Below are 11,373 nucleotides of genomic sequence, written 5' to 3' on the forward strand. Positions count from 1 at the left end.
TGTGAATAAAACTATCGTGGTAGTTTTAAGACACGGTTTATAAAAAGGAAAACGTAGCAATTGAAAAAGTGAAACCCAATGAGGAAAAAAAAGAATTATAATTAATGAATGCAATTACGTAAAGGATAAAATCATGGAGGAAGAGGACAATTATGTGTAGGGAAAAGTGCAAAAACGAAATTGGATGGAGAAGGAAATAGAATTGATGACGGAAGAAATGAAAAAAGAATGCACTAAATAAAATTAATAAGACAATTCTTCAAAAAAAAAAAAAAAAAAGAAAAGAAACGGGGGACGGGTTCTATTCTCAATGGTCAAAGTGAACCCTATTTAAATAGGATTTCGGTTAACGATAAAATTGCAGAGAAATAATAGTAAATAAGATTTCAGAGACTTCAATTTTGTTCTTAACCCATGACCAATATGAGTTCGATGTGTCTTTCATAACTCCTGGAACTTCTTCGTAGTGGCTCCATTCTATACCTCTTTTCATAGAATACCTCAAAGTGGATGTAATTTAATATTCTTGTGGTATCATTGATATAAGAGATATCGTTTCTAGTCCATTTGTTTCTATTTTCATATATATGAAAAGTAAAAGAATCACCTCGTGATTGTGAAATTATGGAAGACTCCTATATCGTATTTTTTACACTAAGAAATAAGTAAATAATTGATTTTTTTTTTTTGTTTCAAATACTACATGTATACTTGTACCACATATACTTTAAATAATAAAAATATTAAATTATAAAGTTTCATGTCGTCAAGTCCTATCTTATTAATTTTTTAAATAATAAAAAAATATGATTATAATATTTTTATAAGGATTTTATTTTTAATTTTTATTTAAATGAAGTCATAGAAAGAAGTATTGAATGTAGATAAAAAAAAACCCCAAGACTTTAAAAAGGGGGAGAATAAAAAAAACTCCATTTGTTGATTTTGGTTACTCAAATTTGGAAAGAGATCCTCTTTAATGGGTAATACTACATCACTCATCTTTATGCTTCACTTTTCACCACTCACATATAAAAAATATTAAAATATTTATTAAAAAAAAAAAAAGAAAAACAAAATTTTTCATATGACAAATTATGATTAGATAACTTGATGTGATGCACAAAGATGGGTGATGCCCAGATGCACCTAAGTTTTTTCCTCCTTAATTTGGAATAGATTATTGTCTCTCAAAAAACGAAATTGCAAGTTGGATTTAGAGTTATATCTCCACATAAAGTCCAGTATTCATAATAATAGCCAAGGGCTCGTAGTTTATTGGATTTAGAGTTATCAATTCATTTTCATTCAACAACATTTGTTTGAATAAACTTCATGTAAGTTTACTATTTACAAACTGAGTTTTAGGACATACAACCCAATGGGTTTTAAATACTATTTTGGTCCCTATAATTTTGTTTTTAGTCCATTCTAATCTCCGTACTTTCAAAATGTTCATTTTAATCCTCATACTTTTAACTTTGGTCATTTTGGTTCTGTACTTATAAAATGTTCATTTTGGTTATTGTACTTTCAACTTTGATTCATTTTGATACTTGAACTTTAAAAAATTGATCATTTTAATCCTTTAAAAATGAAATAAAAATGAAAACAAAGGGAGTAAAATTATCGTTTTTTTAGTATAAGAACAAAAATGAACTAAAGTTGAGAGTAAAAGGATCAAAATGAATATTTTGAAAGTATAGGAGCCATAATGAACCAAAATTAAAAGTATAGAGACCGAAATGAAAATTTTAAAAATACAAAAATTAAAATGAACAAAAACAAAAAATATGGGGACCATAGTATTATATAAACCAAAATGAAGATATAAAGTGAAGTGCTTATTATCTCCACCCCTGCATTCATTTGATGAGCTAAAAAAGCAACCAATGCCAGAAGCAGCAGACTCCACATCAACGAAAATGACATTTTTAAGGTCTTCCACAAACAGCTTACACAAGATTTTGAATAGATATCTTCCCATCATTTTTTTAAATAGCTACATTGCAAATTTAATCCCTATAATTTGACAAAATCTTCATGGTTAGAATTATTTGCAAAAATTTATCAAACCATAAAAACTAAATTATAACTTTTAAAACTACAACCTAAAACTCTCATCTTCTCCAAATCCTTTGGACCAAATTTATAATTTGACCTTTAAAATATCCAGCATTGTTCAAATATTGGAAAACAACGTGAAGAGGGAAATAACAGACGTGACTAATTTAAAAGTAATTCTGAAAAAACATAATTTTTGTGCCCTACAAATTTATTTGTAGGGCAAAGATACCATAGTGGTCTTACTTTGAACTTACCTCTCAAAGATTAAGGAGCATGTAAACAAATCAAAGTTCACAATTATATGGCAATGACAAGTTAACTCAGCTCCATTTAAAAAAAGGGAGTGAGAACCCAGCAAACTTGCTGCATTTACAAGTAACAGAGGCAGCTTTCAATCTATTAGATGCCTGAATGTAATTCAGATAGTCACTATCGTCTGTTCCAAAAATTTCCTAAAACAGTTACAGAAATATGAAGTCTTGTGAGCTGTTCCAACAGCAGCTTGAATGAAGAAGAGAAGAGAGTAGTAAATGACTTCCCTCTTCTAAGAAATTCATTCAAACGAAAAAAAAAAAATAAAAAGTTACAGGAACAATCACCATCTTCTTCAATACTTCATTCTGCCTTCATCATGTCATCATCCACAAATTCCCATATAACCATTTCAACTTGCTGTTAGATAGCAATACGTTCCAATGGACGTTCTATTGATCAACTGCAATGTAGCAGAAGACAAACACAAAAAATCAGGTCCATAATTTATTTAGTTCACTGCACTTTGGCCCTTTAGAACTTGTTTTGCACTTTAATGCACTGTTGCAACATTTGACGGGAAAAACCTCATAAGGAAGCTTGAGAGAGACCAGATACAGATAATCCCGAGACATTGAAGAACATTCAACAGTGTACCCAGAGAGCTGTTTATTGCCAAGTTATTTGGAGTCATTTCAGCTCCTTTTATGGTAAATGAAAGTGCTGTCACCAGTTGTGCTGCTCTATTAAGTTGATGCAATCTATAAACCTGTTTAACAAGATCTCTTCAATTTGAATACATATTGAATAAAATAGAAGGCCATATAAATTATTCATAAATGTAAATAATCACCAGAAATGATAGACTAATATATGACTTTTTGCATAAAATATCAAAACGAAGCAAATCCACCATGGATGGGCAAGACAACAAAAGATGTGGAGGGAGAATGATCATCTATGAATATTCTTACTTGAAAGACAATTGGAATAACAGGCCATGAAGGTGATTTCTTGCGCCGTGCATACTGTTCAAATGCAAATTGGACAACAATGCCAACAAGGTAAGGTGCAAGTGTTGCAGATGCTGCAGGGCCCGTCCATGGCCACACTAATCCCATAGTGACCATTGGTATTATTAAACTGAGTGCTAAGGTAGCTACAGAAGAGATCCTCTGTCCAAATTGATTAGACAGGGTTTGATAACTGGTTTTCATAGTATCAGGTTCAGTAGGCCTCCTTGAACGGTCTATTAGAAAAAGAAACACCGCAACACCACAATAGAATAGCACTTCCGTGAAGAACAATATTAGGAAGTCTGCAATCTCAGAAGATATTCATAGTTTCAATAGAGAATTTCAAACAGCAACTAAAAGTTTCCAACAGAATCTAAGTCTTCAAAGTAAAAATTTAACACGAGAGAACAAAATTCATATTTAACAGAACGTGAAACTTTTAAGGAAATTATCAAACTCCTTTGAGATCTAACAATGCTGCCTACTATAATCTCCTTTCCCTTAAATGTTGAATAATGAATGGCTTTTAAAACATCTGAACTTTTTTACACAAACTCAATAAAAAGCCATAAATTAAAATGTCTCCTTTGGCCTTCATTGCCCTTGCTGATAAGAGGCATGTTGACACACAGGAAATATTACTTAATTTATAATAATATATAAAAAAAATATTAATGAGGTTAAGAGACTACAGAAGTAAGAGACTGCACTGACCTGTCAACAGAGAGTCCTCAAAGATATTTGAAAGTAGTTTCCGCAGATAAAGAGAGGGGAAAATGAAAGAAGCTACGAGGACAGCCGGACCAACAAACCATAAGAATTTGTATTGATTGCTTTGCACGCTAGACAAAGGAATCCGATTTCCTTCTTTATAATGGTTGTAAAAAGAGATAAAACCTGGTTTCCCACCAGTACCCTCATAGAGTAAAAATGAATCATTTTCGAGGGAGATATCTTCATTAGTAGGATGCTGATTTACTTGCTCTAGCTCACTTTGCTCCCTGCATTCAGACTGGTCTTCTGAAATAGCAGACAGAACGTTTTGCCTTGGAAATCTTCTCCAAGACCTCAGCAATCCATACATTAACTTGAAGGATTCAGCTATCCACAATTCCAAAAGTGAACAAAAAAGATAACATTTAGTAGTTTGGAGGAAAAAAACATTGACATTGGATTTGAACGAAATAGACATATTGGAAATGTCACAATAGGCATCTCACCAGGTAACTCACAGTGTGAACAGATCACTAATAATAGAAATGGTGGCTAAAAGAGAAGTTGTGAAAATAGAAACTAGATTATCCATTTTATAGCCATTTTATATATAAACAAATTATCTGAGGGTCAAAGTAAATATTAAATTGCAAGTTATGACAGGAATTAATGAATGAAGGATACACATAAGAAATCCTACCTTTAGCAAACGTTAACCTCTGGAAACTACGTTGTTGGCTGTCAATGTCATATAATCCTCGTGAAAAGCTCAGCTGGAAATCAAAATAAAACACAGAGAGTCCATTAAATCAGATGATATCTTTTAGAAGACAATGAACATTTACAAAGAGACAACAACAATTTCAATATCAAAAGATTATCATACTAGAAGCATCTTACTAGTCAGTAAACGTCAAAGCAAAAGGCTACAGTTAGCAAGACTCTCAATAAAGATATCAAGAAGAATAATCATTGTAAACACTCTCAATATGTAATTAATTCAATACAGCAGAGGACACCTGTTCCCAATCCAAACCCTATTTTGTGTTCGCTTACTACGTAATTAAATTTACCATAGCTTTTCTGTCAAAGCCTAGTTTATGTTTGCTTCGAATTACATTTCAACCCACACCACCAACAAGTTTTCACACTCCAAGAAGAAAAAGAAAGCAAGAAAGCAAGAATCTTATCCACAGCACTAATGTTGAAGCATCAACTTATAAAAAACATTAATTTTCAAAGAAAACAGTAACATATGAGAAAGCGAATAGGACCAAAACACACCTGAAAGCTCCTCCGGCGGTCAGAGGTTGAAGATAGAGAAGGAACCGAGCAAGAAAGAGAAGCAGATTTAACAGACATGTCCGAGATAGAGAAAAAATCAAAACCCAACTCCAGTATCGACTCTACTAATCCATTTTGATGCACTCCAATGCGAGCTCATTGAATTTGAAGTACATTTCATCAATACCCACGAGGAAAATCCACTGGAAAATGAAGGGAAAGTAGAAGAAGTCGATGATTTTAGAGAGTGGGTTTCGGAAACGGGAAAAAGAATATAGCAACAGAGCCGCAGCCGCCTCCTTCGCTGTGTCTATTGATATTGGTAGCCTCAGACGGCGGGTGAAGGAAAGAATATGTAATTTTGACCGTCTTGTTTCCATCTCTTGTCGCCTATCCTCTATAGGACTGGTTGATTCCCTTTCCTTTGTGTGGATAAATTTCTCTCTCTTTTTTTTCCCTTTAAATTAGGTCAAATTACAAGTTTAAATTTTATTCAACTGTCTATATAGTTTTTTCCTTTTTTTAAGTATTATAAGTTATTCTACACACGACCTCTTATTAGCAAATATATCTGTATGTTAATTGAGGTATACTCTGACTAGTTGCTAAATTTTAAAAAGTATTATCTATATTTATATGTATTTGATATTTGAAAAAGTATCTAATAATTCCTAAACTCTCGATATCTTATCCAAAGTTTTTGAATTAATTTTCAATTCTAATAAGTTATTGACTTTGACGTTGTTTAGAATTTACAAACGTATTATACACAAAATATTCTTTCTATTTAATCATTTACCATTAATGTGATATAAAAATTAGCCAATAATAAACTTACCTACTTGATACTTAGTCGGTCGATAGTACACTTAGAAAAAAGAAATAGGTCAATTATGAAATAAAAACTCAAAATTTCTATCCACTTAATTTTTAGAGGGACTATTATTACTATCATTATTATTCATGGATTAATCAAGTACGTATGATATTAGATTGAACCTTTCATAGATTTTGTCATCATTGTCTATTTCAAAAAGAAAAATACTTAGGTATATCTCATTTCTATCTTTGTACATTCTACCATATTGACCAATCATAATGTGTCGTGTCATAAATTTTTCTTACTTCTTAAAAAAAAAAAAAGATTTTTTTTATATATATTTTTTTATGTAGGTGTGTGATGAAAGTGGTTTACATATAGATGGGACCCAAGTATTGCTATTTGAGAAAAATAACAAATTACTCTAGAAAAACTGAGGCAATGAGGCAATTAGAGTATCAAATATTCAAGCAGAAAAATTGTCAAACTAGCTTTGATTTATGGAGCATGAGGCTAAGTGTCACCAAATCCAATTAGTTTAAACCAGGTTGATGAATTGAGAATGTTTCCATTTCATGAACAGACTACAGAAAGGAGAGCCAAAATTGATAATGAAATTGATACAAACATTTGGAAATAGTGAAGCAGCCTTACAAGTATATCATAGAACTTAACAGCTCTGACTACATTTTTAACTACCTCAAGCTGAAGAACGCATCCCACATGAAGAGAAGCAGTTGGTCAGCTGGCTTTATAAACGTGTCGACCTCCAACAAATGTTAGCTAACCGAACTCAGTTTGCTTTATAATCAATGACTTTCCATCAAGTTCCATCTAAACAAAGTTAGCTCTCTTTAGGAACCTTATCGTTCTGCAATAATATGGCCATACTAATTCTAGAAAGTCCGGGTACCTCTCCATAATCCATTCTTGCACAATTTCGAACTTTCTTCTCGACAACTCTTTATAATGGAGACTTCTAATATTCACTACAGGTTGCCAGACCCGAGCTCGTATCACCTCTTTAAGTCTCCCATGGGAAAAATAGTCACAGGCTAGCTTGTAATAACAGGGAAAGTTTTTCATCAAATATGCAGTTTGCTTGAAGCTCAAGATTGAGAGACAACACAACCAGTGAAACATCTTGATGTAGAAAGCTACAATGAATGGCCCAAACACCCACAAAGGCATCAGTTCTTTTGAAACTTGGGCTCCATGGAAGATTTTGATTGTCAGATACAACGGAATACTGCAGATTACAAAGAATAATTAGAAAGAATCCTCTAGTTGTAGCATTACTTTTTACTGTAAGATAACCACTAACTAGAGGATAGTTTCAATGATGAAGACAGAAAGAGATTGCTTCTTTGCATTTTGTGTTAAGCATAAAAAGAAGTTATTTATGCTATGATTATTAGCATATCTTGATTTTGGCCAATTCATCCAGCCTTTTCGTTTCACTCAGTGTTCTTGTGAGGGCAAAGAAAAAAGAGAGTAATGCACCGAGAGTTTAGTACTTACAACATTAACAGAGGGATTTTAATCATGGGATCCAGACTGAGAACGTAGTACCAAAATGCTTCTAAGCTCTCACGTCTTTTCATATCATGAGGCTCTTGTAGAGTTGCTGAATTCTCACTCAACGGCATCCTTCCCAAAATCCCATCCACTTCTTCACTTGCTTGTTGAGTGCATAACATTGTCGGCCATTTCCTGAATAATTTATTAATAGAAGGGCGCGGTGCAATCCAATTGACTATTCCAGATGTATAAGATAGTACAACATTATTTGCTTTCAAATTAACTTTTGATGAAACATCACCATCTTCTCTTGTATCCTTTGGTACTTCAGACAGATTTTCTCCATCCCTGGGTTCACCGTTTGGAACGCTGTTTTTGAAGGCTGATATTCTCAGAAGCTTAAATTTTGATCCACATCTGGACGGAGTCCCTACACTGGAGTTAAGATCTATAAGTACATCATACAAGGGGTTCGGGAGTTCTTCAATCAAGCACAAAGCGCAAGGACAAAGTTTAAATGAGACAGAATTAATTTATTATCTGAACATCAGGATGTAAACTACATTAGCTATTCTTTCTTTTTTTTCCTTTTAGTTACACTACATTAGCTATTCTCTATAATCAGTGGCCTAAATCTAAATCAAAGTGAAGTCAAACGTTGATTTCATGAGTTTACCAGCCACTTATATTCATATCAGAACTAAAGGGAACTGACCTTAACTGGATCTTTTGCTTTAACAGTACACACCTATCAGCTTTCCCAAAAAATTTTGACGTCTCTATACATTGCTTCAACTTCATTCCCTGGCTCCATGATAAAAGGCTCGAGGATGTTGTAATGGAACCCTTGAAACGCAAGAAAAGAAATATAGACATTCACAAGAATCAATGAATTTTTTTTTTTTTAAAGATACTTATCAGATGGCATGGAAGAGATTTCCACAGTGTTTATGAAAAATGATAACATAGAAGCTTGACGGATAACTCACATACATTCAATCTTAAAGATTCCTCCACAAGTTCACTAGGACTACACTACAAGGGCAATCATGGTCTGTTATGCCTTTAAAGTCTTTTCATGGCAGAATAATGAAATGAGCTTTACCAATTTAAAGATTTAAAGCCACAAGTAATTGAAGTTTGGAGGCAGGTCCCCCTCTTGGAAGCATCCATTAAAATAATACATATGGTATTGAGATGAATATTAATTATGTTAAAGGAAATAGAACACAAGCTCATCTGTACGTATTAATCAACATTATACACATCAAACATGTTACTAATGGCTAGATGAAATGAGATGGCCTAGTTACATCTCCAAAATTTAGTGGAAGGCATTATGTTCTCGTATGACACGGATACTCTACATTTCGTGCATGTATGATGGTGAAAAACAAGTCCAGGCATTGTAGCATTGGATGACATTTGGAGACTGGTCAAAGTTTCTTTAAGACACCTGCATTTGATAAGTAATCAACGTGATATAATCTCCACCGTAAGCATCAAACCATTCATTAAGGCCTAACTCATCAAACGTTGACCAGATGAATATTTATCCAATAAAGAAGAGTATAAGGATTAATAAGCTACCATAAGGTTGTAAAGCAGAACGGAGCATCCTTATGAGCAAGTTATAGTAGATAATAGAATCAACATATCACACAACCATTTCCATCAAATTCTAACCCTAAGCATCCAATTCCGTTGTGATCAACTCCACAAATGCAAATCCGAATGAAAACGTTACCAAAGTTCCATCAAATGCTAACCACAGAGATACTACCGCTGGCAGAAAATTCTTGGGAATTTTGGACAACGATTATCAAGGACATTTGCCGAAGTTCAATTATGATAAAATTATCCCCAATTAGGTTTTATATCGTAACTTGGTTTGAAAGTCATGGATAGACATTTACCATCAGTGTTCCGTAATAAATGAACTTGAATACCGAGATCAATTATCGACTTATCTCTAATTCTCTCACGTCCAGCATCATTGGGGTTTTTCTATGTTGAAACTTTAACAGAATACAAGTAACTAAGTAAAGAAACTCCGCTGTCAGCTTCAGTTCAAACTACCAAGAACCCCCAAAAACCATCGAAAACCCATAAAATGGGAACCTAAAATGCAATAAGTCATTACAGTCTCTGCACCAAAAAGGAAAAAGAGAAAGAAATACTGGAAGTAACTAATAAATGCGGGAAGTAGAGAAGCATAGGAAAGCAAAAGAATCCGAACCGACCAGAGCAGTGGAATCCATTGAAGAAAGAGCGAGTCCCTCAAGTGTAATAAATCCAAGTGGAAAGAGGAGACGAAGAGGAAGGTGTGGAATGAGAATTCAGGTCATGTTGTAGATAGACTTCTGTAATTGACTTTCTGAAAGCGGATGAAGGTTGAAGATGACGCCCTTCCTTCAGAAAGCTACTGCTTAAACTGAAGCGATCTGCTGAATGAAATGTAACCATGAAAATTTGAGGTGCGGAAGCCACCCATTGTCATTTAAACAAATTTTTTTCCCCTTTTATAAAACATACAAGGTCCAAGAACTTTATACTAATTAAATTATGCTATTTTTCTTTTAATATTTAGCGATCAAGTGTGATAAAACAGTAAGAATATTGTGAAACAACTCCAAAGTATATATGATTTTTGGATAAAATATTATTTTAATATTTATATTTTTTAACTTTGTCCAATTTTAGTTCATATATTTTTAATTGTCCAATTTTAATCTCTATTGATTTTTTATATGCTTTTTGTTATCTATAGCATTTTTATTATAAATTTTGGAAACATATTTCACATATTTTATTCTCTTGTATACAAATTATTTTATTTAATCAATTTTGATAAAAGTTGAGGGACTAAATTTGAGATTTATTGAAAGTATAAAGATTAAGATTGAACAATTGAAAGTATAAGAATTAAATTTTGAACAAAGTTCAAAATATGAGGACCAAAATAGTATCTTAACCTTGATTTTTTTTTCTTTTTTTAGTGTAACTCGTGGGATAATGAGAATTTGAATTTCCAACTTCAGTAAGAATTATATATATCAATCAATGCTAAATTATACTCTTTGATAATTGACATAGATCAAATTCTCATGCTCCAGTGGTTGTACTACTACAAATATAATGCACATTTTTTTTTGTTTTTTCTTTTTTTCCCCTTTTTCCCCTTTTGTCCCTTTTGTTATAGTGAATAATTTAAAACAACCATCCAAGCTATATTTGAATGTAGATCAATGTTCATTCACTTCAATTGTTAATCATTCATTTATGTGAACTAAATTTGAAAAATTAGCCATAAAATTTCTTTAGTATATATTTTGTACTTTTTCCTTGAACAAAACGTAATTCAATAGTTCATTAATGTAGATAATTCACCTAATTTTTAGATTCCCTATTACAGAGAACAAAAAAAAAAAAACATAATATGTATTTAAGGCTTCTTGACTCTTGAGGATAGATGGCTCACGCCAAAGCTTTGTCAAATAATTTGACTAAATTTAATAACATAGAAAGACGCCTCTTTTAATTAGATCATTTAGATGAGTTAAAAATACAATTAGTATAAACAAATATTTTTCTATTAGAAACGAGAAGACCTTTCTTAAAATCAATTCAATTTCATAATCAGACGTAAGACGAGCTATCCTTTAAGTATATCCAAATTAAGACATTCCAATTGAAGGG

At 32.5% G+C, this 11,373-nt stretch overlaps 2 protein-coding genes across 5 annotated transcripts; both read right to left on the reverse strand.

The window, feature by feature from the left end:
- Window positions 1-2,343: 2,343 nt before the first annotated feature.
- On the reverse strand, window positions 2,344-5,811 carry LOC120071064 (uncharacterized). The gene is made up of 5 exons (XM_039023084.2): window positions 5,334-5,811; window positions 4,750-4,822; window positions 4,050-4,436; window positions 3,294-3,637; window positions 2,344-3,088 (listed from the first exon to the last, which is right to left on the reverse strand). The coding sequence occupies exons 1-5, from the start codon at window positions 5,409-5,411 to the stop codon at window positions 2,873-2,875; spliced, it is 1,098 nt and encodes a 365-aa protein (XP_038879012.1). The 5' UTR covers window positions 5,412-5,811; the 3' UTR covers window positions 2,344-2,872.
- Window positions 5,812-6,632: 821 nt separating this feature from the next.
- On the reverse strand, window positions 6,633-10,193 carry LOC120071260 (uncharacterized). 4 transcript variants are annotated; one of them, XM_090310597.1, is made up of 5 exons: window positions 9,918-10,178; window positions 9,042-9,130; window positions 8,390-8,520; window positions 7,675-8,109; window positions 6,633-7,402 (listed from the first exon to the last, which is right to left on the reverse strand). In XM_090310597.1, exons 2-5 carry the CDS (start codon window positions 9,087-9,089, stop codon window positions 6,988-6,990), a joined length of 1,029 nt encoding a protein of 342 aa, XP_090166723.1. In that variant the 5' UTR covers window positions 9,090-9,130; window positions 9,918-10,178; the 3' UTR covers window positions 6,633-6,987. The 4 variants fall into 4 exon arrangements, with proteins under 4 accessions (XP_090166723.1, XP_038879349.1, XP_038879351.1 ...); XM_039023421.2 differs by lacking the exon at window positions 9,042-9,130 and having other exon boundaries at window positions 9,918-10,193; XM_039023423.2 differs by lacking the exon at window positions 9,042-9,130 and having other exon boundaries at window positions 9,591-10,178.
- Window positions 10,194-11,373: the final 1,180 nt, after the last annotated feature.

Source organism: Benincasa hispida, chromosome 2 (assembly GCF_027475165.1).
Source record: "Benincasa hispida cultivar pf3 chromosome 2, pf3_genome.v1.1, whole genome shotgun sequence".
Classification (NCBI taxonomy): domain Eukaryota; kingdom Viridiplantae; phylum Streptophyta; class Magnoliopsida; order Cucurbitales; family Cucurbitaceae; genus Benincasa; species Benincasa hispida.

Bases quoted from the DNA above. Each gene is read 5' to 3' on its own strand.
- LOC120071064 (XM_039023084.2), bottom strand. From the start codon at position 5,411: ATGTCTGTTAAATCTGCTTCTCTTTCTTGCTCGGTTCCTTCTCTATCT. The intron at 4,823-5,333 runs GTGTGTTTTGGT...TTTGATTTCCAG, and splicing joins ACCGCCGGAGGAGCTTTCAG to CTGAGCTTTTCACGAGGATT. The intron at 4,437-4,749 runs GTAGGATTTCTT...AATTGTGGATAG, and splicing joins GAGGTTAACGTTTGCTAAAG to CTGAATCCTTCAAGTTAATG.
- LOC120071260 (XM_090310597.1), bottom strand. From the start codon at position 9,089: ATGCTACAATGCCTGGACTTGTTTTTCACCATCATACATGCACGAAAT. The intron at 8,521-9,041 runs GTAGAGTATCCG...TTGCGTTTCAAG, and splicing joins CCATCATACATGCACGAAAT to GGTTCCATTACAACATCCTC. The intron at 7,403-7,674 runs GTAAGTACTAAA...TGTAATCTGCAG, and splicing joins AAAATCCCTCTGTTAATGTT to TATTCCGTTGTATCTGACAA.